The 26,880-nt window shown below is 40.0% G+C and overlaps 2 protein-coding genes across 4 annotated transcripts in view; one reads left to right on the top strand and one right to left on the bottom strand.

Moving 5' to 3' along the window:
- Window positions 1–19,197, top strand: part of PLPP1 (phospholipid phosphatase 1) — a 55,373-nt gene extending 36,176 nt beyond the window's left edge. For both annotated transcript variants that reach the window (XM_424730.8, XM_004937240.5), the window contains exons 4-6: window positions 4,803–4,860; window positions 17,480–17,656; window positions 18,713–19,197. In XM_424730.8, coding sequence (XP_424730.3) covers window positions 4,803–4,860; window positions 17,480–17,656; window positions 18,713–18,838 — 361 coding nt within the window. In that variant the 3' untranslated portion in view covers window positions 18,839–19,197. The remainder of the gene's footprint in view (window positions 1–4,802; window positions 4,861–17,479; window positions 17,657–18,712) is intronic.
- Window positions 19,076–26,880, bottom strand: part of SKIV2L2 (Ski2 like RNA helicase 2) — a 44,423-nt gene continuing 36,618 nt past the window's right edge. Inside the window, exons 22-27 of one of the 2 annotated variants that reach the window (NM_001012944.2) lie at window positions 26,034–26,197; window positions 24,626–24,731; window positions 23,528–23,584; window positions 22,954–23,116; window positions 19,618–19,722; window positions 19,076–19,277 (exon numbers count right to left, since the gene is read on the bottom strand). In NM_001012944.2, coding sequence (NP_001012962.2) covers window positions 19,225–19,277; window positions 19,618–19,722; window positions 22,954–23,116; window positions 23,528–23,584; window positions 24,626–24,731; window positions 26,034–26,197 — 648 coding nt within the window. In that variant the 3' untranslated portion in view covers window positions 19,076–19,224. Of the gene's footprint in view, window positions 19,723–22,953; window positions 23,117–23,527; window positions 23,585–24,625; window positions 24,732–26,033; window positions 26,198–26,880 lie in introns of both variants that reach the window. The other variant, XM_015277305.3, reaches the window with a different exon arrangement.

Here is a 26,880-nt window from a genome sequence, read left to right as displayed (position 1 = left end):
TTCCATCCCTTGGATCACTTTTGTGGCTCTCCTCTGGACATGCTCCAACAGGTCCATGTCTCTCCTGCACTGAGGACTTCACATCTAGATGCAGTACTCCAGGTGAGGCCTCACCAGCACAGAGACGAGAAGCAGGCGCACCTCCCTTGGCTTGCTGGCCACGCTTCTTTTGATGCAGCTCAGGATACAGAGCATAGTTATTGAGATAAGCAGAAACTTTGATTTGTGTAAGGTAAGAACATGATGATGTTCTGCTTTTTTTTTTTTTCCAAAGACAGTTGATTACACATTTTTTTTTTTCTTCTTTTGCAGGCTTACTCTCCTGGCATGCTTTGTCTGTATTGGCAAAGTTTGCTTATTATCTGCCATCACTTAAAGCAGAGCTGAGTGGCTCTGCATTCCTGTCTCAGCTATGATTGTAAAAGACAGTTAGCAGAAGACACTTAGAAATGCCTTTGTCAGTAAAATTGCTAAAGCAAGGCTTATTGAACTAGAAAGATTCTGGCAACTCTTCCCTCAGAGTGTAAGGCTTTTTACTTCAGTCTGGGTTTAACCTGTGGCAAAGAAGGGAGAAAGTGGCAAAATTGTGAATAATACTGTCTTTTTTTAAAGTGGATTTCTGTCTTCTAAGTAGGCTTGGACACTGTTAAATAGATGACTTGCCTATGCATTTAATTGATCATTCTTTTCTCTGCAATGGAGTGTTGAGTTGAAGTACTTGAAGATTTATGTCCCTGCTGATGTCCTTGGAAGTTGTTTTTGCACAAGTCTGTAACTCTTGAAGAGAGTGGGTGCTGTGAGAACATGTTGATCACTGAGTGCAGAACTGATTGCTTTTAAAGAATGTGCTACTTCAACGTATGTGTAGGCCTATCGCTTTATTAAACCAAGTCCTCAGTGCATTAAAATTCTAGGAATATTTCCCTGCCAAGTGTGCTGTTGTCTGGCTTATTTGGAATCGACGTGGTGACCTGCAGTTCTCTTGGATGTTTTGTTCCACTTCAGATCAATGAAATGTGTAGCACAAATGTCAGGAGAAGCTTTGAGTCAAGATGTGGAGAGTCTGAAGAACCTGAGGATAGAAATGGTTTGCCAGCTAGTTTAGGGAGTGTTTGGTTTTGTGTTGATGTGGAAGTAGATATAATATTGGGTCTTCTGTTTTTCTGTTATTGAATCATTCCATAAATCAGTACTTACCTTGGGAAGATTTCTTTATTCAAATCTATACTACCTTTATATAGCACCACAAAACATTCTTGCTTCTTAGATATGGAGGTTTTTTTTTTGGTCATTTCTAAAGCTTCCTTTTAGTTTCTTACTATTCAATACTTCATAGTACTGTACTTATTTAGCTCTTTCCTAGTATCCATCCTCACCGAGGCTTTTCACTTCCCATTCAGACTCTTGCAGACAGCAAGCTTACATACTGTGAAGTTTGCTGTCTAGCTGAGATGCTTCAAGAACTGCTGCCTTCAGATAGGTCATATTCTCTTAACTAAGTTGTCCTGTATGCACAAAAAGGAATAGACCAGAATTAAACTGTTGTAAATGTCAAAACCAACAAGGTGTTCTTTCTCAGTCTTGATTATCTGTGATTAGAAATCCTGGATAAAAGTATTGGATGGTTCAGTATTCACTGTAGTTACTTCCCTGCAGGAATTGCTCATACTTTGTTTACTTTTTCAAGTTATCTTTAAAAATGTAGGCTTACAGTAGCAGACTGTAGTGATAATCATAACCACTTCTATGGTAATCATTTTTAGGAAGTACAGCATCTTTAATTTCATCTTTATCATATAATACATAAACCTGTGGCAAAACTAAACTTCAGGAAACCTAACCAGCCCTTAAGCTACCTTGTTTTAAGACCTTTTTTAGATAGCAATGTGCACTGTACCCATTAGAAACTGAGAATGCTTTAGATATCAATTGATATGTGAAATTGGTTTGACGTTACTTCTTAAGGTGCTCTTCTATCTTAATAGTAATAGTTGCTCAAATAAAAACAGCTTTTGCTTTCTCCTGATTAAATGAAGCTTTGCTCCTCGTGTTCTAAGTAATTGGTTGAGGTAAATACTGAGTAGAAGGCATAGATTGCAGATCTGGTCCTTTGACTTTGGACTTATTGGTGGTGAAAGAATTGAAACAAAACTTATTGGTGGTGAAAGAATTGAAACAAAACTTTACACTTACCAACTTTATTTCATGACATGGGAACCCATGAAACCATTTGAATGCTTATGAAATCTGAGATGCTAATTGCTACTGGGATAATTTGTCATCCTTCATTAGTCAAAAGTAGAGTTTTTCATGATTGCCTGTAGGATTTTTATCTGCAAAAATTCTAATACTTCGGTCTTATTAGGACTAGTAAATGCTGATTTTTTTTTTTAATTACTTTTATTTCTTAATTGCTATTTACTTGTAATTCCTGGCCCATGGCAAGCCAGCACTTGCAGTAAGCTCACAAGAAGGCCTGGGCTGTGAAGCAGCTTGGCTGGTTCAGTAGACAGGATGTTCTGCTGGCTTTGAGAAGGTATTTATGTGCTGAGGAATGGTCATGAAACCTTTTCAAAATATTTTAACTGAAACAATGGAAAAGTGTGAAGACTTTTAACAATTTTTGTTATATTTTTAACAAGTCCAGGGACAGCAGTATTGCCAAAGAACTTTCGCTGGGATTACACAATGTACAAATTGGATCAATATTTGGTCCCAGTTGTATCTTTGGCAATACTTCATGTGCTAAGCACTAAGTTTTCAGTCATGTACAGCTTATTTAATCTGTGTCTGATGAGAATGCACTTACAATTTTGTAATCTTCAACCTGGAACAAGGTATTCTTAATGTTACACTGTGCTTATGTTGGTCTAAAACTACAAACGCCTGTAGGCAGCAACATATTTAAAACAGTGATTCAAAAATAAGTGTAAGAAATTATTTCTCTCGTTCAGCAGCCTTCTGAATTCCTTCAGCTGGCAGTGTGTTGCCCTCAGGAGTTACAGGAGAAGGTCTTAGGGACAACAGCAATAACATAAATGGTGGTGGATAAAATATTGGCATGGAATCTAGGAGTTCATTATTGGCACTTTAAGAGTACTTGGTTGTTGTGGCCAACAGATAGAACTCTTCCAAGTTCTTGTCATACTGGCTTTCACAGCAGAGTTCTATACAGATATCTTAGCTGAAGAAGATTTACGAAGTACTAGAGTAGGGGAAGGTTATCTAGCAAAATTGCAGTCTTACTGTTTTTTTTTGTTTGTTTGTTTTAATTTTAAACATCTGAAGATGTCAATTTTTATACTGAAGAGCTGAATTGGAAACATCTGTGATACCTACACGTACAAAGCTCATCTTTTTAGAGTTTGTTCCAGTTTCTCTGAAACAAAGCTGTTGGTAGTGCTTGAAATACCTCAAAAACAGCTGTTCTTGAATAACTTGAAAGCTGTTGATAGTCAAATGTAAACCAAGAGCTACAGAGAACACTTGACATGGGTTTTCTTAATGCTGTGCATGCAAATTAATCAAGCAGGTTTGGAGTTTCACTTGTGTGTGAGATTGCTTTATTGCCTTCCTTGTGGTATTTCTGTGGTAAACCCGATTACCCTACTGCACATTGTTACTACTTGATGGGAAGAGCAGAGATGTCTTGACTGACTTGGATTTTCCACTGATCCCTGGCTCAGGCCCCAAGTGCAGTGCCCAGCTGAGACACCTGCTGGAGGTGACAGGGAGCTGCCTGGGAAGCCACAAAACTTCCTACTAACCTGTGCTTGTTTGTCAGGGTTTAAGTGAGCAGTGTAACATAGCACCCTTAAATTACACAGAAGCCTTGCTGAGACCTGTGAGATAACCTGTGAAATAACTTAAACATTTTCTCTACAAGGTGCTCTCTGTAATGTGTAGAAGATAGCTGAAGTACAGCTTCATTTCCCTATTTAAGATTGGATCAGAAATCTCTTAGCATTTTGCTGCCTCGACAAAGAAGTGGCTGGGCTTTGTTCTGTGCATTCCTTGTCTCAGGGAAAGCAGTCCTGTCAGGCATCTGGTGTTCTGTGCTTTTCTCTAAGCAGGTTGGTGATGAAGGCACTCCTCAGAGTCCTCAGGACTGCTGCTGTTGGTCCCTTTCAGCCTGGGCCTTCTAGAAGCTGTTAAAAGTCAGAGGCACTGTTGCCTTCCCTAAAGTAAATAGCCAAGTATAAAGCTGTTTCTACAAATACAAGGTTAGGTGTCATCTTTTGCACTTGGCTGGCTGATGAACTGTCTTCCTGCCTTTCTTCCCTACTCTTCAGTGGTAGATGATCATGGTCTATATGAACTACTACATTTCACAGATGTATACATCTGAATAGGTGTAGTTTAATGCTGTCTCTTGATGGCGACCCACAGTAACTACGCTGCTATTTATTCTCGTATGCATACTGTGATTATCTGATAAACACTTATTTAATTGTTTTATTTACAGGCTCATTGTTCTGACATTTATTAGGAATGCTAAACAACTATTCTGCTCTAATATACACCCAGTTTCTAGTTTTGGGATATGCTTGCTTACTGGTCAAACTTGAGTTGAAGGACAGGCGGTTACTGCCTGATGCTGAGATCAACTTGGCATTGAAATAATGAGGCTAGTGCTATTTGTCAAAAGCTTCTGACAGACACAAGTGATGTCTGTTGTGCCATGACAGCAATCTTGAAATGGCATGGGGATGTTTGCTTTTTTTTCCTGTTCACTTGTGTAAGATACCATCACTGTGGCAAACATGGAAAAATAATGAAATGTCTGTTGTTTTTTCTTCCAGACTATCATTTTACTCTGGCCATTCTTCGTTCTCCATGTACTGCATGCTCTTCCTAGCAGTAAGTATGTTTTTTCCATGTATTTAGTAGTGAAAAAAGAACCCAACTCTTATTTACCTAATGCAAAACACTACAATAAGAAATGTTTGACTTAATTAGGCTTTGCATGTTTCATCAAGGAATCAAACTAACTAAAACAAAACCCTAGACTTAAACTCTTAATCAAACATGGGTGGGTCCATAAGCTCAAAACAGGAAACCAACTTTATTTTCTAATTCTTTCTACTTTTCTGTACCTCTCCTTTTTCCCCACCCCCAACAGGAGAAGAGTTAAAGGGCATGGCAAGTGAGGGGAGAAGTTTAGCTGCAGAAATAAAAATAAGACTACAACTTTTCTGATAGTTTCCTATGTATGAGGATTTGAATGCTTCTTCCTTGTGTTAATTTTCAATTTCAAGCCTCCCAAGCCTCATACACTTCAATTCAAGTCAGCTCAACTCAGTAAACTCCTCCTAAAATAAGCTTTGTGACACTAAAAACTTGATATTTACGTGCAATATAGTATATGTTCCTCATCTGTCAGCTGTTTAAAAAAAACAAAATGTGTTTTTTCCTTGTTCATTATCACTTGTAGTTTCCAAAATCATACAAGTCTATCTGTGGCGCAGTTCCAAAAAATGGAATACATGGATCAAAATCACCATTTCCATGATACGATGAAGCAATTACTGTTATATAGCAACCTAATGCTGACTTGTCCTTCTGTGTTCAACTTAACTTTTCCTTGCATGGTTTCGTTGATCCATGTGAGAATATGATATTGCAACCCTTCAGAAGCACAGACTTAGACAAGAGGAAAATTTACTATGTGTATGGTAATAATGAGTCTGGTTTATAATTTGTACTGATTGAATGAAAGTCATTGGTCATAGATCTAAGTCTATCTGAACCTCTATCTCTGTTACTTGTGTGAATGAGTCCTATTTGCCATGGCTTGTGGGAAAGGAGGTTGTAGTCAGGAGGACTTCTCAACCAATATAGACTTAGAGAGAGGCTGCTGTTTTGAAATCTTGTCTCGTAATGAAAACTCCCCCTACCTCTGCTCCATCTTCCTATGCCCTAATTATTTGCTGTAACACTGAGACAACATCTAAACAGCCTGAGTACTGTATAATGGTATTTGTGCTTGGACTTGAAGGCTCTGTTTAGTTTGCCAGGATTTTAGGAAAAAATGCAACCTTGGCAAAAAGGGCAAGATTCTTTTTTGCTATTCTTTTGAATATGTGAGTTTCTTCACATGGTTTGAATAATCCTGTCTATAGTAGCATATGACATAGTGTTTGGTGGTTTCTTTTCTAAATCCATACTCGTGTGGGGTGTTGCTGAACTTCTGAGCTGACATGTAGTCAGCTATGAGGTTTTGTGTGTCTATGTGCATGCTTCACACTTAGCAACCTTTTGTAAGGGGAAGGTGGACAATATGAGTCAGGTCCTTCCTCTGTGTCCCACTTTAAAATGCTGTAAATCCAGAGCTTGTGTCAGTCCCTTAACCTGTAATTATACAGATATCCTTAACTCTCATAACAAGGCATTTGTGAAGCAGTGATGTATTGCACATAAATTCATCATTCAGGCGTGGCAGAAAAATGTTCAGAGCAGAATTATAAATGTTAAGAGAAAGCAGTCTTGAAATCTGAAACACATAAGACAAGAAGGAGCCTAATTTCAAAGTGTGCTCAAAGGTCTGTGTTGGACCTGTTTGCTCACAAATTCAGGCTCATGGTGGCTGCTGCTAAAGTTTTGGCACGTGAGAGATGGTGCAAGAAAGTGCTGTTGTAACCCTCAGTGTTCAGATGTTGTGTGCTGAGAAAGCGGAGCATTTTCAGTCATTGAAGGAGTGTATCTTCTCACATGCTTCATTCTAAACTATACCCTGAATTCACACGCTCCAGTTTTGTTAAGACTTTTTTATAGTAGTCAGACCCTGCCTGGAGGAGGAGGTGTTTTTTTTTTTTTTTTTTCCCACACCTCTCTTTCTTGTTTTACTTCTCTGGCTGAGCAGTACAAACACTATGAGACTTTGAGATTAGACATGTTAACCCTCTTCAGATGTTCCTACAAAGAAACAACTCCTGTGCAGGATGATGTGGTTGTGTTTTTCCTCTAATTATCACGGTATCACTGCATACCAACCTTTGCTTTATCTGTGGTCTTTGTAATTTTTTAAAAAAGCAAACCACAAAACACATGTATTCAAGCAGGCAGCTGCTACAGGAAGATGAGGCAAATGTTTTCTTGCCCTCCTCTTTGTCCACGTGGCAAGGTAGAGTGCTGCTGCTGGCTCTAAACCAAGCCTGTGGCATTTGATAACCTGCTTGTTAACTGAACTCTAAAGTTGGCTTCATCTGTACTTTGCACACTTACTCCAGCTGCTGTCTGAGTCATGAGCAGGACAGAATTGTGAACGTGGCATTACTCATAGACAGCATTAATCAGAACCAGATGCTAACATGCTGGTTTCTTAAGGACTAGAGGAATCTGCCTTGTGCGTACTGCAGAACACGTATTCTTAACTGTTGCTGAGTGCATATACATAGGCAGGTTGTGCATGAAGAAGTGGAACTGGGAGAAGTCAAATGGGAAATTATCACTGCCACAGACAGCACAGACATTGCTACTGTGAAATGAGGATGTGCTTGAAATATGTGGCTTAAATCAAGCCACCTCACAAAATATTAGGCAAGTAGTGAAATGCTTCTTCAGCTCTGTTACCTGAGAGAGCATTGCTGTGTTGGAAGCAAGTTAGATGGCAGCTGCACTTTCTGTTAGGTACAGGAGCACCTGGTGGATTTAAAAATACTAAGAAGAGGTAATTTATCACTTCCAATAATTTTAGATGCTTTGACTTCTAAACAGCTACAGTAATGTCTATGGAGTAATAATATATACAGAGTAATAATCCCTCAGGGTCTTATTTCTTAGCAGGATGTTCTGATGCTTTGTATGAAGATTGAACTAAGGCAGAAGGGCTGGTTTTGGTCTTAAGGGGGAAAAGCTTTTTTTTTTTTTTTTTTCTTTTTTAGTATTGGTAAAACTCAAAATACTGCAGCCTGGTTTGATTTCTTCTCATGTAGGATATCTTTTTCTTACCTAACAGGCAGGGCTTTCACTGCTAAAACTCGTGTTTCTTTTTGGTAATACAAAAGTGGGCTTTAGAAACATCTCTATTATAGTCACCTGTGTGTCTCTACTAAGGAAAAGCTTAGCACTGAAGAGGTTAGTGGGAATTCCATCTGGAAGAAGGTAGGGAGGCAGGCATGAAATATGCATGTGTTTACTGGTGACTTATGGTTATGGGGATGCAGTACTTCACAGGGAACCCTGTTGAAACTATTGGTGACAAGGAAAATTTCAGAAGTCAGTGGAAGCTGTGGTGTCTGAGTTGCAACTGCACATCTCCTGATACTGGGAGAAAAAAGTAGAGGTTTAAACATACTTCTGTGATGAATGTCTCATCTCAAATCTGAGGGTAGGATATGTGAAAATAGCATGCAATTCAGTCTTTATGCTGAATGGAAGGGATGTGTTTTGCTTTTTCTTCTCCTAGACACTCTGCAACTTCAATGTCTGTGTGTTCTGGAGGCTTCATTTGCCTGGAAGCAGGGGTTCTGACTAGATGGTCTCCATTTCCTTGCTTCAGGAATCCCAAGAAAATCTGATTTAATTAACTATTGAGAATCATGCCTTGGGATCACTGGACAAGAGCAGAAGTGCTAGCTAAAAAACATGGCAGTCTGAACAAAATGGAAAGGATAAGAGCAGGAAAGTGTAAACTTCCAAACTGAAAATGCATAAATCACTCTTGGAAGGAGCTAGGGAAACATGAATGAATACCAAGTCCTATGAACAGTTGAAAATGAATAGTCTTAAGTAAATCATATCTGGGAATTTGAAGCATTTCTCCTTAGTTTGTCTTCTGGTTTGTGGAGAGCAGAAGTGAACTTTTAACTTCAGGAATGGAAATATTTACTTGTATGTAACTTGAACACATGTATTTTTGGGAAGCTTTGCTCCCCGGTATTTACAGCTACTTAATATTACTTTTCCAAAGTTCCCTCTGTGAGCAGTGTTTGCCTTCCTTACATCTGGCAGTTAGGTTTAAAAGGTTGTCTAAGTAAGAGGAATGAGTCTTTGATTCTGTGTCACCTGAAATGGATATGGATACGTCCAAAATGGATAGCAGCCTCAGTAAGCTTGTACCTGGTTAAAGCCTTCTATAGAAATCTGTAATGAGCTAAATTTTGTTACTGTGCCTGGATTTCCAGTGTGTTTATGTGCAAAATCTTCAGCTAAACTGGTCTCATGTAGCTTGTTATATGACTGCATGGCATGAAAATAGACATGAGGATGGTACCTATGGTTAATGAGACTTCCCACTGGGAAGGGAGGTCTGTTCATCCCTTAGGAAAAGGGGAAGAATGCACTAATTCTGTTCCATAAAATGCTTATCTAACATCTTTAAAAGAAAGATACTACAGAATAAGTGTATCTTTTTAGTAACTTCAGGAAGTGTTAAATAGCACCAAACTGGATATTATGATGCCATGTTCCTGTCATAAAGCTGTGGTGTCTGGCAGACCAATTTAAGGCCTGAGATTTTAGGCTAGACTTGTTTGCTCCTAGTCTTTTTATTTGTCATCTTATGGAATGAGATGTGCAGTGTCAGGCCAGGAAGCAATGATGGTGAATGTGTTTTGGGATTCATTTGGCAGAGCTTGGTGGATCAGTTTGGAGCTAGACTGAACTGTTATCTCTGGGATGCTTTTGCCAACAGCAGCTTCATGTGGAAACCATGGGGAGATTGAGCAGCAGCAGCATCTGGGAACCTAGTGATTTAGTAACAGATACTGGAACCCAAAATGTTGTCATCCCCTCCCCTTGCTGCTCCTTTCCTTTCATCATTAAACAGCTGATACATTCTCTTTTGTATCAACAAAACCATCTTATCTGTCTTGGAAGATAGGAGGGCAAGCGTAACTGAACACCTTTCCTAGCGATGTCCCTGCTACTAAAATATCACTCCTGCCTTGAAAGCAGATACTGCTGTCCATCAACGTTTCAGACTTTCATTAAAAAAAAAAAAAAAGTTTTAAATGTTCTATCTGAAAGCTACCGAAGCTGTTCAATGTGTGCTCTGTCTTCAGTATCCAGAATGGCCCCATTGCAACCACTGCAGTTGGCAGCAACGGGTGCAGCCCTGAGGATCGAGTTGCTGTAATGGAGTTGGCCTTGGCTGCAGGTAGCCTGGACATGTTGCTGGCTGCCCCTAGCTGGGGTGAGGAACTGTGCTGCAGGAACCAGCCAAGCTGCCGTGCTATTCCAGGGAGAGTAATGTGGGATGGAGGGGTGAAGAATCTGTGAAATGTAACTTGAGTTGCTCACAAACTCTCCCACAGCTCACTGGGAAAGAAGATCTTGCATGCTCACGGAAGCAGGAAATTATAGAAGAGAACTGGAGGGCAATTGGTATTTCAGTGACCTGGACTGGCAGTCTGTGCTAGCTGGGTTTAGGCTGTGTGTGTTTTTTTGTGTGTGTGTGTGTATTTATAATCCTAAATGTGCCAGTCAGGCGTTGCTCTTGAAATCTTTTTTATGTTGGGATTAAAGGTTGGGTGAAGCAATACCCAAATAAGGGCCTGGGAGCCTTTACCACAGTATCTTACAAACGTCTGTTTGCATAGCAGTGTTTCTTCACTTTCCCAAATAGTGCTGAACTGAGCTATGGAAGTCCCTAGTGTGTTCCTGCCCATGTGAAAGTTGAGGGCTGTCTGGTCTTCAGAAACTAATAGGACATGTCTTACTGAGAGCATTTTGTGTGGCTGTAGCTTTGGGCAGAATCAAGCACGTTACTTGAAGCACAGATCAAAAAGTAGAGGATAACTGGTCATGCTATGAGACTCAAGCATGAAGACACTTGTGTTTCTCCTACTTGTATACCCTCCTAGTACTCATTCAGTACCAGTGTTTAGTCTTCTCAGTAGCAAGCAAATGAAGAAAAACACCTTCTCTGTAGTTTACTTGGGAATTGCAGCAGTTGGTAGTGCTGAGATTGTTGTGAATTAGCTCCTGCAGGACAAAGATGAAAGCAATTCCTTGCAGAGCTCACCTTCTGTAGAGGGCTTCTGTAATTTGGTATAAGCAAGAGGAACAGAAGCAGATACTTTTCTCATCAGAATAGGACAAGTGTTAGCCTTTGGCGTAAAATAGAAAGTTACAGCTTTCCCTGCTTTATGGTAAAAACTGATGTCAGTAAACAATTATTTCTACAATGTACAGCTAAGCTGCAGCTGGAGGATTAATAAACAAAGAAAGGGAAGGAGTGTTACTTGTCTGGTGGAAATGTCTGTATAAAACAGATTGACTATACTTTCAGCTTGTCTTCTACTGTAGTACATGACAGGAGGTTTCCCTGTTGCATGGGAGGCAGCTCTCTCAGTATCAAATGCCTTCTGATGGAAGCTATCTTAGGCCAGGCTAATATATACACTGCCTTTTTGCCCTCCTCTGGCGAGCTTTGTCTACTTTATTCATCTGTCCAATGGAGCAGATCCCTGAGCAGCACACCATGTTCGAACACCAGAGGTGGCTCAGGTGTCAGGAGGAATGCCTGGTTAAAGTGTAGGCGGATAGACTGTCCCTTTCAGCAGCAGTCCGTGTTTATCTCCACTTGGATATAGGTTTGCAGTTAGTTCCTTTTCCTTCCCTAAAAGGGGAAAAATATTTCTGAATTCTGGCTTCTATCTCCTTTGTTTTCTGCCCACTCAAAAGAAAATGGAGATGCAGATAAAACAGGGATCGTAAGAATGTATTTATTTAAGAAAATGAAATCACATTAGGAAGGCAAAACAGACCTTAGTCTCCAAGCTTGTTTTTCTTTTTGAAGATCACCAACTCATGGTTTACTTAAATTGTCCTACACCTTCGTGGTTCATAAGTCAGTTAGTTTTCTGTTTGGATGCAAGTCTGTCTTTAAAATTACTGCAGATAGGCACTACACATTAACATCAAGCTTCACAAAACAGACTGCACACTGGATTCCTGGTTTGCTGGCAGTGTCTGTCTGGTTGATGCCTGGAGCCCTGCGTTTATAAATGGTGATTTGGGAATGAAAGGAGCTCTTGCACTTGTAATGGTTGCGGAGTGCAGGTTCATGCGTGACTGCTGTGCTATTTCTCAGCACTTCCTGTGCCTGTTGGGACACTTGTGCTGAGAATTTGCAATTTTTACTCAGTTTCCTGGATTTCCTATACTGCTTGGAATTCTGGGGTTTGTGCTGGCTGAGCAGAAATACAAATAATAGGTTGCATACAAGATGGCTTTTATACAAGGGAATCTCTAAGTTTCCTCTAACGTGCAAAAGGGAAGAGTTAATCTCCATACTTTCACAGGAGTGGAAAGCTTGGAAGATGCAATGGGGGCTTTTTTCTATGCTGCTGCTTGCAAGCAGAGCAGAGAGGTCTTGGTCTGTGGTACTGGATTGCTGAGCAGGAATAGGACAGGAAGATGGCAGGTCATCCACATGTCTTTTTGCTGCTTCATAATGTTATGGAAAAAAAGCAGAGTAAATGTATTGTCTTATCTCTTCCATTCCTTTGCAGGGTCATGTTGAATAACTGTTTACATTGAAAATACTCAGGTGCAAACTTTGTCTAGTATAAGCGTGTATCAACAAGATTATTGGATTCTACTCTCCCTACAGAAAGGCTATGCTTATTAACTGCTAGAGGTGGAGGATGGATTGCTATGTTGACTGTTAGTACATCCACACGGATTCCTTATGGAAGACCTTACCATCTGAGAACAGGAGGATTGTGTCCTGAAAGGATGTACTTGATATGTCAGCAGAAACAGAGTTTTTCTGTCCTACAGCGTGCCTAGATTATCAGCCTTTATTCTTACAGTATTACCCCCAAGTCTTCTGGAGACCTGTTGTAATAATTACTGAGGCTGGCTGTTCTTTCTGGAGTCTGAACGGCAGTGCTGGTGCCTCCCATGCTTTCCATTCTTCCATTCACTGCTTCCTCATTAACAACATAAAGCCCAAACATACAACTTCTGTCCCCAGTCTCTTCACCCCAGAAACCACAATGCTAACTACATACATGTGTACACACACTTGAGGTAGCTTTTATGCAATACCAGTTCAGAGCTTCTTGGTTTGGGAAAAAATCTTTATGGTGGGTTTCCATGGCACTGACTGCTCCTTGTGGCTCTTGGGACTTCTGGGGTCAGCTGAATTGTTTTTAAGGATAAGTTTCTCTATCTGTAGTCATTAATAGATTCAGATACCAATTATAACCGTAGTAGGAATCATGTCCATTAAAAGAGCAAATCAGTAATCCTCTGGAGCTCTTTCTTGATGCTCAGATAGATACTATAAAACTGAAGACAGACCATGACCAAAAATAGACCAAATATGAAGTTTGTATTGGACTGCTGTGATCTCTCTAAGTTGGGCCGATTTGATAGGAAAACTGATCTTCTGCTCTTCTTTTTCTGCTGACCTTTACCTCTTTTACTGGGACAAATTCAGAAGTGTTCTGATTCTTCCATGTGTTGAGGAGGCTTCACCAGGAAAACAATTGTACTTTTCTGGCTTGCTGTTAATTTCATGATGCAGTGAATGTAGTAGGATTGAGACAAAAACAAAGGGGGAAAAATAGGTACATCTCCAAAGGGAAACCTACCTTCCTATTCCTTAAGTGGTAGGGCACATTTAGGGAATGTAATTAACAACACCCTTTGACATCAGGAAACTTAAAAATGCCATTAAATAAAACAGTTTTCAAATGATGATGGAAGAAATGAATAGGTGGGCAAATTAAGTCTTTGTGGGGTAATGAAGGAGGGAAAGAACACAAAATGTTTTCCTTCCCTTCTTGTAGGAAGACTGGCAGTGCCTTGATGAAAAAAATGTTTTGCACTGTGGAAAACTTATGTAATGGGCTTCTGGAAAGAAAAACAGAAGATAGATATTAAATGAAAAATGTTTTAGAAGTTCTAAACATTAAAACCAAGCATCTGAAAAATTGCCTTCCTTAGCAGAATGAATGGGGTTGAGTGGAATTAAGATTCTGTGCCTTAAGGTAGGGGTGTGAGATGTTGGCTGTTAGGAAATTCTCTTGTGAAGCCACAGGGATTACACCCTGAACATCTGTCTAGGAAATAGTTATGGCACTTTAAAATTAGGCAGGCAGGTATGTGCAGGGTATATTAATACCACCTCGGTGAAAGAGCAAATACTTGCAAATTATGCTAGAAATGTTGAGTAGCAAACAACTCTGCAGTTGCAGAGACCCTTCCATTCATGTCTGTGGCTTCTTGCAAGGAGCCACAAAGTGGCTGTGAGTTTCTCTTCATTCCTGTGTGTATTTTTAGAAATGAAGTACCAGACCGTAGATTAAGAAGAAACTTGTGTTCAGGATGTGTGTGGTGTAGAGAGCATATTTTCATTATACAGTAAGCATTAGTCTGTGAAAGAAATGCTGGTGATTACTTAATGTATCTCAGGAATGTTTCTGAAATCTATTTGTGCAGTTTAAAAAACAAAACAAAAACAAAAACCCCAAAACATGAGAAGATGGAGGAGGGAAGAGAAATGGGTCACAGCTGAATGGGGTTGCTGAAAGATCAGAGAGATGCTCGGGATGGCAGGGAAGATGGACAGGGCAGTAAATAACTGCTGCCCACAGGGGCACGGTTCTACCTGAATAGCTGTGGATGTTGTACCCTGTTCCAGGCTCCCAAATACTTTATCAGCAACAAAGGAAACACTGCAAGGAGCTTACAGTCCTGTTAGCAAGATGAAGCTTCCTGACATTCCTCCTGCTTCTGTTGATGAAAAAGAAAGCTTATTCATTTCCAGAAACAGAGCTGGGAGGGAGGAATGGCAGGGATTTCTTTCTGTTTCTCTTCTTTGTTTGTGTTGTGGCTTATAAGAGGAGAAAAACCAGGTTCAAAAAACCCAGAGGCACGCTGTGTATTTAGGGAGGGGTTCTGTAAACGATCTGAAGTCAGTGTTAGTCAATAGGGTCAAGATAGCTCTGTTAGTGTAGTGTAATGCCAGGACATACATGTATGATGCACGTAGTGCTATATGCAGCACTCAGACATGCTTCTGGTATGAAGCTTTTTATTTTAAATGGACTTAAAAGGTAAAATCTCCTTTCTCTTTTGACCACTTTATTTTCTTGTACAGTGCTACTGACCTGCTTCAGGCCAGATTTGTTGCTGCTGTCTTTCTAAGACTGAGTCATGGTAGTAGTAAGAGTCTTTATGGAGGAGCATGACTGTCTGAGCCTATTAAAAGTAATGTGCATGTGAAGTTACCTGTTTAAAAATAACACGGAATCTGCCATTGCAGCAGCTGGCTTATAGAAGAAATGACTCTCAATCTAATGAGCAGTATTGGAAAATCTGGTTGTAACCAGAAGAGCAGCTGTTGCTTCTGAAGCTGAACACAGCCGCAGTCAGTCATCCTGCATCTCTGCGGTGTGATTTCTCACCCATAACGTACTTTGTTTTGGAGCAGTGTAAATCCGTCATCTCCTAGCAGGCTTTTCAAGAGGGACTTTCTGGATTTTCTATATGGCTACTGGAGTTGGTGGTGTTAAGGTTTGCCTGAAGCTCCAGATCTGTACCTCTGACTGAGACTGCTCTCAGTTCAGAAATGAGATCTTCATGTAGGTGGCCTTTCTTGCTTGCTGCTTCGTCATCCAGGAGTGTGCTCTGAATACATGCTTTGAATACATGCTGCTTATGGGAGACTCAAACACTTTTTTATTACCTTTGATGTTATGGGCTAGCATGAGGGGGGGGGGGGGGGGGGGGGAAGCTTGCTTCTTGTGAGCTTGCCTCATTTTATTCCTTCAGAGGTAAATGCAGTTTCCCACCTATCTGCAGTTGCATAACTCTTAATAACTGTATGTCTGCCAACTACCAGAAATGCTTACATGGGAAAAAAAGAATATATTAGAGCAAGCTGCTTCTTGCTGTCTTCAGCAGAATTCAGTGGGAAAGGGGAAAGAACAGCCAGTGTTGGACCCACAGCCAGCTCTTTGCAGGCTACCGACGTGTTCTCCCTGGACCCACCTCTGCTCTGCCTGACGTGGGGCGAGCACTGGTCTGTGGTTCCTAAATCCCAAAGCAGTGTTAACACAGGACCACTAAAACACCTTTTTTAGAAGAATGTTGTGACAACCAACTTTTTGAAGTGGCTCAACAATCTTCCCTTTATTCCCCTGTGGTAAAATTAAGGTCCCCAGAAATATGCCAAGCGCTGCTACTTAAAAGAAAAAAAATATTTTCCAGTTCAGGCTTAGCTGTAACTTCCTCAGAGTCTGATTTCATCCTGACCTTGCTATTAAAGAGGAGTAGTTATGGATAGCATTGATCTTTTTGACAGCCCATTTATAGCTGAAAAAGTCATCGTGCCGAAGCCGTGATGCAAGTTACTCAGAGAAACCAACCAGCCGTTCCCCGGATGTTTAACTTTGGAAAGTAGCACCTTTGTATCTACAGTGCACGCTCTGTGCTGATATTTACATTGTGAAAGCAATGCTTCTAGAAGGTAGCCCTGGCTTTTGAAGCTGTCAGCTGAGGGATTTACCAAGAGCTTAGGGTGTTGTCTCAGTGCCTGAAGTCTGTGTTTTAGTTAGTCTTCCAAAATCACAGAAGCTGTCAGTTAAGGTTTGTACTAGACCTGGAGTTCCTAGATGGTATTGAAAGATGTACTTAATGTTAAATATCATTTCCAACTGTATTGTTCTTCTCAGAAAATACCATAACTGTGCTCTGTGCTACTTTTTCTAATGTGACAGGGTCAAGTTGTAGAATAAACTCAGTGTTGTTTACAGGGTGGACTGTTAGAAGCTCCTCTTACAGCTTAAATAAGAGGTCCTATCCTAGGTAGAACAGACAAGGAAACAAAAGCAGGGTCCTTGCTGTCTTTGAGGTGTCATAGCATGAGCCTGGGGCAGCACAACAGAAGCAGAGATGCACATAAGATAGGTAGCACTAAGGGAGGAGAGACAAAGAATGGGAGTTGCATGCATCCATTTGTATACCAGACTGGTAACATGGCTAATATGCTGGTAGAAAAGGACTTGGAATAGGTTAAGTGAAATAAACCAGCGACAGCTGAGGAATGTGATGGAGAATAAATCTTAAAAGCTGGTCATAGATTATGTGAACTTCATATATCTTGCAAACTTTACTGAAGGTGCTAATGTGCTTTCCATTTGGAGTGAGATGGGGATTCCTACTTGTGAAAGGCTATACAGTTGCCAGCTACTCTTTTGGGTAAGAATGCTGCTATGATTTCCATTGGGTTCTTTCTAAGCCTTAAATGGCTGTTATTTCTGATAAAGATACTGATCTTTATCCTGGAAATGGTCATTTGTCGCATCAGTGGAAGTTTTTCTACATTACATCAATATACAGTAGTTTACACAAACACTATCATACCTACTTTTGAGAACACAGCACTTGCAGCACTGCTGGATGTTAAAATGTCTCCAACCACAGGCTTCACCTCAACACTTTATGCAAGCATGAGACGACTTTATGAAACTGCTTCTGTGTTTACAATATTTTACAACAGTTTCTTTTCTTTTCTTAGCTTTATCTGCAGGCCAGAATGAAAGGAGACTGGGCGAGACTTGTACGTCCTACCATACAGTTTGGTCTGATTGCTGCATCCATTTATGTGGGTCTGTCCCGTGTTTCTGACTACAAACATCACTGGAGTGATGTTTTAACAGGGCTCATCCAAGGAGCACTGGTAGCTATACTCATTGTAAGTAACTCCTGAACTGTGTGCAAGTGTGTTAAATATTTATAGGTGGAACTGCAGAGTGGTTGGCAGCTGTTTGGAGGAAAAATGATCAGAGGGCTGGAGTACCTCCCCTGCAAAGACAGGCTGCAGGAGCTGGGCTTGTTCAGCCTGGAGGAGGCTGCAGGGTAATCTAATTGCAGCCTTCCAGTACTTAAAGGGAGCCTACAAGCAGGAGGGGAGTCAGCTCTCTATAAGGGTAGATAATGGCAGGACAAGAGGAAATGATTTTAAGTTGAAGGAGGGAAGATTTAGGTTGGATATGAGGTGTAAGTTCTTTACTAAGAGAGTGGTGAGGTGCTGGAACAGGCTGCCCAGAGGAGAGGCTGTGGATGCCCCGTTCCTGGAGGTGGATGAGGCCCTGGGCAGCCTGGTCTAGTACTAAAAGTGGAGGTTGGTGGCCCTGCCTGTAGTGGTGGGGTTGGAGCTTGGTGATGCTTGAGGTCCCTTCTAGCCCGGGCCATTCTGTGATTCTATGAAAGCACACCTGTCCTTTGTTTTGAACACCGCTAGAGAAGGAAAACAACTTCTTGGACTGGATGACTTCTTAAACAGGGTGCAGCAACAGTACTGTGGATAGTGAGGCAGGCTCTGGGCCAGTGATGAGATGTGGCTGTTTTGTCTGTGACACACAATACAATTGCCCCAGCCCAAGCGCTTTTCAACCAACTAGGATGGAAACAGACAACTATAGTAACTCAACATGGTATGTATGTTTAAAGGAATTCAGAAAAAGATAATAGAGGCAGAGTTGGTCCAGCAGCCACAGGGGCTCTGCGTGACGTGTATCAGGGAAGGGAATTGCTGTGAGCAAAGACTGTTTTAAACAGCTTCTGGAATAATGTGCCTTAAGTGACACTTAAGAGAAAAGCAGTGCCTGTTGAACCACCTCTCTGATGTTTAAATCTTTTTTGATTTTGCTTTTCAGTATTGGGCATGGAATTTATCTTCCTGTTAATGGGTAAAAATGGGTAAATACTTTGTTTCAAAGAGGAGATTAATGCTGCTTTATTCATTTAGGTTGTGTATGTGTCTGACTTCTTCAAAGTGAGAGGATGTACATTTCAACCAAAAGAAGATTCCCATACAACCCTGCATGAGACACCAACAAATGGAAATCACTTTGGCAGCAATCATCAACCATGAAGAGTGATTCAATTACTTCAGCTGTCTTGGTCTCTGAAAGGAAATGAATTTTACCAGTCTAATTATGTAATATAAGTAAATGCCTTTAAAGGACTGCTGCTGCTGCTCCTGGATGCTCACTTTACTTGTATATAAGTAACACTTACTACAGTTCTGTATATCTAAACTACATTGCTGTTGGTTCAAGCTCTTGCTTTAAAACAAAAACAAAAAAAACAAAAACAAAAAAACCCAAAAGATAGTCAAATTGTAAATTTTTATTATGAATGTGGTAACACTTATTACATACACTGCTGTTTGTACATGCCTTGTTGAAATTATTGTGGTTTAAATACAATTAAAACAATGTCTTGAGTCAAGGTGGCATGTGAAGCTGATGAACTTTGTTACAGGTAAAGGCTTGCAGCAAACACAATATCCCTCTTGATTTTTGTTATACCTGCAAAAAAAAAAAGAAAAACATTATCTGCCACTACAATGTAGGAATTACTTCTTTTGATGTGAACGCTGTTACAGCCTGCAGTACCACAGACAGTGACTTAGGACTTAAGTGAAAGGAACTGTACATTCGTTTTCAGCCAGACACTTAGAAAGCTTGACTTCTTACACAGTATTGGTTTAGTGTATATACTAACAGATATTATCACACAGGGAGAGCAATGCTGCTTCTTACCTTGAAGTCAGTAACAGAGGTTTATGTTCCCAAACCCCAAAACAAGGAACATCAAAGCTTGCCTTATATTTTGCAGATCTACTTATTGTGGAAGTGAAATACCTACCCTCTGCAAACTTATTTTCCAGCTCTGTGTTTCCAATTGCTTTTGCTGCCTGACACATTTGTCGAAGTAATTCTTCTAGCCTTCTCATACAACGAATTATGCTACCTGTATAAGAAGAGTGACAGGTCACTTTGCATCTCCTGAACCAACACATCACCAAATAAATAACCTAACACCCACGTTAGTTTATTACATTTTAGAAGATTCACCTCAAAAGTAGTTTTTACTCATTCAAGTTCATCTCAAGCTGCACAAAATAATCCCAGTACTACTGCTTGTTTACCAGCATACATGTAGTGTGCTATGTGTTCCTTTCGAGAGTCATCTTGTACACACAGTAACTGTTCAAGTAATCACATCCATACTTTTTCCAAAAAAAAAAAAAAAAAAAAAAAGATATTTGCCCTGGACTTCCTATATCATCCAGTGAAAAAACTTTCCAGGCAGAAGATTGTACTATGAGGCTGTCATGAAAGTCAGAACTTGGGGATAATAAAATGAGACTTCTCTTCTAAAAAAAATCTGTGTTACGTCAGTTTCTACAGCACAAATAGCTTCTGTGAGAGTAGCGTTTTGTAAAGCCCACTACAATGACATGATGTGGAAAAACATATGGAAGCCACTGCACATGGGCACATCATGGGTACCTCCCTTGAGCACAGCCATGCTGTGTTCTTGTATGCCTCCCATAGCTGCTGCTCATCTCCATTTATTCCTCTTCAAGGAAATAATACTCATCTACAGGCACCATTAGTGGGGGTGTTGCAGCCTTTTTTTTTTGGTGTAAAAAACCCCTGCTGTTTGGAAACAAACGACTACTGTCTGTAGTTTCTTGCACAAAACGAAAGTAAATCTGGAGCTGATTAGCAGGGGTACTTAGCTCACTTTAACCCATCTTCCCCACTGCTTTAAAAAGCTTCTCTAATCTCCATTTCTTTCCACCACACGCATTTCAATTTAATGACAACGCATTTTCATTAACCCATTACCACTGCTCTTAGTTGTGGCAAGCACACTTGGGCTTGTGCTATAGCTATCTACTTGCGACAAATGCAAGCATTCACACTGCTGGCAACTGCAGCTGAAGCTGAAATTTGACCATCAGTACTGATAAAATAACAAAAGGCAATCTTTCTTTAAGGCTTTCTCTATGGCTTATGATAGCGGAAGTGTACCTCTGAAGAGCAGAGTCTTCCCAGAAAGCATTTTTAATTGGTTTGGGAGCTCATGAAAAGCCAATTTAAAAACCACAGATGTGGTGTCTTCCAATAGACTCTTAACAGCTGGCCTATTTTCTGCCTCTTTACTGAAATCAGTGCACAGCAGTGAAGTTGGAATTCCCTATAATAGCAGGACCTCATCACTGCTAATTGCATGTTACCTGGAAGGCAAAGAACCCCTTTAATCCACTGTACTATACTACTTGGTAACAACCTCAAAGTAATGACTTCTACTTATTTATTTAATATTTATGCTTTTCGTAGAATCACAGAATCCTTAGAGTTGGAAGAGGCCTCTCTGAAGGCCACCTAGTCCAACTCCCCTGCAGTGAACAGCAACTCTACGGCTAGATCAGGTTGCCCAGGGCCTCATCCAGCCTCACCTTTAAAGTCTCCATTGATGGGGCATCTGCCACATCACTGCTCCCTGTTCCAGTGCCTCACCACCCTCACTGTAAAAGCCTTTTTCCTTATATCTAACCTTAAATGTACCCTCTTCGAGCTTGAAATCATCTCCCCTTGTTCTGTCACCACAGACTCTGCTGAAGAATCTGTCCTTTTCTTTCCTATAGCTCCCCTTCAGATACTGAAAGGCTGCTCTCAGGTCACCTCACAGCCTTCTCTTTCCAGGCTGAACGTTCCCAGCTCTCAGCCTGTCCTCCTAGGACAGGGTTCCATTCCATGGATCATTTTTGTGGCCCACCTCTGGACATGGCTCCAACAGATCCATGTCCCTCCTAACAGGCCCATAACTCTCCACTTCATTAAAATGACTGCATCAACTTGGATAATGAGTACAAACTCTCCTGTGATTTAGTAACACTGAATTGCATTTAAGGTAAGTGATAGGAGATGTGTGATGTGCTTTCCACCCTTCTGGACAATGCACAGAAAACCAGCCGCAAATTAAGTTAAGACTCACACATCCCCTGCCATGAAAACTGATCTTCTCAAAACAGACCTGTATGAGTTAATTCTGGGAAGCTAGCACTATTCCAGTCAACAGAAAGCATGCCAAAAGGACTAGACAGAGATGACTAACAAAGAAAATGCTGCTGGCCCAATGTATTATTCTAAACAGTCAAGGGTTAACATAAAAACACCAGCAAACCAGCTTCTGCAGCTGTTTCTGTATTCCCCTTTCTCAAAATGCATCTGCAGCCTCCCAGACCTTCCTTTCAATATGAGGTGTTCACTGAATGCAGAATCAAAGACCGCTAGGATTCCTGTTGCTCACAGGTATCCTGGCTTAGGAAGTTCCTGGGTCTATGCAATAGAGTTTGTTTTAAGGCCTCTCATTTGCAACCATGAACAAACATGGAAATGGCACCTCAGGGAGGGAAGACAGTGGTTAATGGTAATATCTTCATAAAGGATTTTCAATATCAGTCCTTATACACAGAATTATAAGACGGGGGAACCAATCCTACAATCCTTCACAACTTTCAGCACACTTCATAAAAGAAAAAATTAGGTTTCTCATTCTGGTAGGACCTTCATTGAATGCTTTTTCTTCTTAGGAAGCGAATGGGCTTTAAATCATTTTACTTTAAAAATAATGGAAAGTCCTAATTATGCTTCCTGAAGGGATCGTTTCTAGCACATTTTAGGAAACAAATTAGCTGTAATCTGTCACCTGGGCTAAGTTTTACAAACAGCCTAAACAGATGTGGTTACCTCTCACTTCTGTCATCACTAAGATCGTGGAAGGAACTTTCAACTTAACAAGCAAATAAACAGCTTAACTAATGAGCAGAAGTGCAAGAGTGGTACTTTTTTTTTTCTTAACAGCAAGTATTTTGAATATGATATTTTCCTCTAGCTAGCAAAGGGAAGCATTACTGCTTTTCGCAGCGCTTAGGATTTCTGAGATTTAAGAAAAGATTTAAAGAACAGAGATATCTCCTTTTTAAAGGTAGATTCTAAATCATTAGCAGTGTAACTATAAATTAATATATATTGTAGAAAGTTTTTTTCCCACTTCATTTTAGCCATGCAGACACTTGAATAGATCAGAGTTTAAACAGTTAATGACCTACTCTAAGGATACTGAGAACTCAGAAATAGACATTTTTGTGTATCTGGTATCAGCCCAAAGAAGAACTGATCAACATACCTTCAAAGACATCAGTCATTTTGCAAATGTGAGCAAAGCTAGCTCCATTTGCCCACGTGTATACAACATCCATGAGATTGGGTCTGAAAGAATTTAAGTAATTTTCTTCATCAATTTCCAGTTTTGCTTCTGCTGATACCCTGGCGATTCTTTTAGCACACTCCTTTAAAATAAAATATTTAAAATTTACAAGCTTAAAGAGATAAAGTGTTTAACCAATAAAAATACATATTAGTAGGTAATGGATGCAAGTTAAGGTTTCCTTTCCAGTACAAAATTACTCAGGATCAGAAAGTAAACCACTGATCACATTATTATTTAAATCTGCCTGCACTAACAGCTTACAGTGTTGCATTTTAGAAACTTTATATAAGCTTGCTTGCATGCTCTAAATTAGCATTAAGGTTTACTGCAAACAAGATAAGTCATTACAACACGCTGTAAGACCACATGCAATCAGTGCCAGCCAAGTTCACTGATGATCCAAAACCATGTCTTCACTGTGCACCTATGGCACACATGCTTTACATGATGGCGCTGACCAGATGGCTCAGGCAGATCTGCAGGGCATTACCTGCATTTGTCGAAGTGGTCCGGCCAGCTGCTCTGTCAGTTTTGGCATTTCATTGGACTGAAAAACAAGACATTATGTAACTTCATGCATTCCCATGTATTCACTCTAAACCAAATCAGATGCAAAAGTGAAAGCTATGATGTGTGCTAACGTCATCCTACATGATTTCTGTGACTTCCCAAACTTACTGTCAAACACTCCTAATCTACTGAATTCCCCACGTACTCCAGTTTCAAACCAAACCAGAAAACAAATCTTTCCTGTACATGGCAAGTACTAAAAAAAAAAAAAAAGTACTTGCCTTCTGAGCAATGACAGAATTTCTCCCATGAATTGTTGCGTAACACTGAACTGCAAAAATGCTCACCATTCAGCTGTTACAAACTTTTCATTAAGAATATAAAAAGGAATTTTTTTATTCCTTTTAACAAACATTGGTGGTAATGTAAGAAAATACAGCCATACAACTACAGCTACACTTTATGTTCTACCTGTCCAGACATGAGTACTGCTGCTAAGTGAACCACAGCACTGGATTCTACCTTTTAATTTTCTGTTGCTTATGAGCAATGGCTCACTTTGGCATCCCTTCTACTAGCGAGAATAATTTGTTAGCATCTGCTACTTTCTACCTTTTGAGTCATCCTGAGCGCTAAACTTTGCTAGCTATCTACAGTGAGATTCTATATGCAAGTTTATTTTTTAGTAACATTGGGAAAATAGAGTAAACTTCTATATAACTTGCAGGCAGGGAAACAAAGGTATCGGTATTAAATGTTCATGGTCTTGCTTTTCATTTGTATCAATTCCATGTGACACTGCCACTTCCAACAATAGGACAAGGATACTGCCCAAATAACAAAGCACAGGCATGCCTTAATTAAAAAATAACCTCACTCCAGAGCTTAAGAAACAGATATTGATAAAATCTGTGTGTGTTTAAACACACACATGGGCAGTTCATGTTGAAACAACTTAAGAAAGGATAAAAATATGCTACGGACTGTACTATCACAACCAATTTCTGGAACTGAACTAAAAGCAGTGCTGCTGGTAGATGAGAATGTCTAGAATTCATAGACTCAAGAAGTAACTCACGTTCTCTTGAAACACGAAACAGCTTAGCAGCGCAGTTGCCTGTTCTGCAGATAAGTCATTGAAGAGACCATTAAACATCATTTCTGTCAGGAGAAGTTCATCAGCACTAAAATAAAAACAAAGAGAAGAATGCTTAGAGAAAAGACTTAACTGTCATTTTTAAATGAAGTATTATTAGCTGTTTTGTGAAGCAACTATCCATAGCTAAAAAAAACCCAACTTCTTAATTTCACTTACTGGAATCCAAAAAGCTGATGTATTGGCTTTTTGAGAGGGATGCCAATAGAATAAGATGTTAATGTAAAGTAACTACAAGCTCTAATTGGACTAGAGATAATGTCTCCTGATAGGTGATAGCAGTTCAGGCTAACAGTTTTATCAGACAGCACATCAAGAAATTGAAAATAACAAGGGAGAAATGGGAATTGGCACTGCTGCTGCTCAAACAAAGAGATCCAACCAGATATTTCCAAGATACTGAGAAGAGGAAAACATTTGCTTCAACTTCCTTGCAGAATAAAGATTCCATGCTAAATTCTAAAAGGAAATGCAAGACACCAATACAAAATCCAAACTACTACTTGGATAAAACATTAAATTCTTGATAAGATTACATCTCTAGAGTTTATCAGATGATGCATAAGATGGGAGAAATAACTTGATTTTTTTAAAACAACAAAAATTGAAACTCATCAGAAAACAGATCCTGAAAGTGAGGAGTTGATAAAACGCTGCTGCAGCTCACCCATTCACTACCAAATTTTGCAGGATAGATAGCACAGGTGGTCTATAGGGCAAGCAGTACAGCAGTCATTCTAACTTCTAAACATACACTGTTCTATCAATGTCTGAGTTACACCCTGAAACACTGAGTCCAATTCATGAGTTTCCATGGAATCTTTATGATATGTTTCAATACATACAAACCTGCTAAACGCATTACAGTAAAATGCATCACTTCTACAGATTTGTTCCAGCTGCCCTATGGAACCAATTAAGCTATATTCTAAACCTGTTAGTGACTTGGTAATTGCTGACACTCACTGTTACACCCATGTTCGGGTGTAACGTGAGTAGCTCTGTGCTAAGAAACTATCCTCTCATGTAACATACAGTATTAAGTATTAAACAACAACACATACTATTGCCTAAGCTGTGTAAGAAACTAGCCAGTGTTCCATCATTTTAACATCCACGTCTTACTTTTAGCATATACTGTATTTTGTCCTTCAGGTGCCATCTTTACTGCTTTAATTCACATATTCCCTTTATGACACACCTCTCATAGCCTAAGAAGAATCTTTCTTCCAATGGTCCCAGAATACTAAAACATAAACATGACACACTAATTTCCGTGAGGCCAGCAGAGCGTGCCTGCATGACAAACACTTGGCACAGAAACAATTACCTGCTGATTTCACAGGCAACACGTCCTTTCATCTCAATGACATCGGAAGACGTGGCAAACCCCAGCCTTCTCAGAACACGCTTGCGGCATTTGAGTTCATCCATTTGTAGGACGGTTCTGGCCTTTTTTAGTTCTCGCTTTGCTGCTTTAATATCCATAGCAATCTAGGGGTGTGTCAGGAGGAAAGAAATTAAGTGTTGCTTTGTTAACAGACACCGCTGTCAACAGGTGTTTTAACATGCGTGGAAGCCTCAGAACTACAGTACGTAGACACAGCAGTTGAAACTGACTCCAGTAACTCTATTAAGAAGATGAAAGTTATGAATAAAGTGAAAAACACACAAAAAAACCTGCAGTGGCTCCATTCACCCATAGAGAACTCCAGCACGTTTGGGAAATTAAGCTATTAGCCAGAAGGAAAAAAATAGATTAAAAAACAAAAAAATCACAGATGAGACCTTTGTTTGTGAGCTGACACTTCACCTGAGACCAATATTAAATCCCATTATCAACTCTTTCATTGAATACAAGCCAAATGCATTATTTTGTGCAATTACAGCTTCTCCAGTTTATCACATCACAGAATACCATCATCCTAACAGCAGTGTGCACAGCACAGACACCCCTGTGGAAGTTTGCTTCATCCATTAGGTCTTAACACATACAGTAAATTTGCTCTTGTGAAGAGAATCCTACAGAATTTGTTCTCTGGAGTAGCACAGAAACAAAGGAATTATTTTTACGTGCAGCTACTTTCAGTTTAGCAGGGTGCAACTCTATACAAAATAAGTACACTGCTTCCAGGCCAGGAGTCAGGAAAAAGCAGCACAATGGTTTGTATGGTAAT

Source organism: Gallus gallus, chromosome Z, assembly GCF_016699485.2.
Source record: "Gallus gallus isolate bGalGal1 chromosome Z, bGalGal1.mat.broiler.GRCg7b, whole genome shotgun sequence".
NCBI lineage: Eukaryota > Metazoa > Chordata > Aves > Galliformes > Phasianidae > Gallus > Gallus gallus.
The sequence above is the reverse complement of the archived record's forward strand: the minus strand, read 5'-3'. Positions and strand labels throughout refer to the sequence as shown.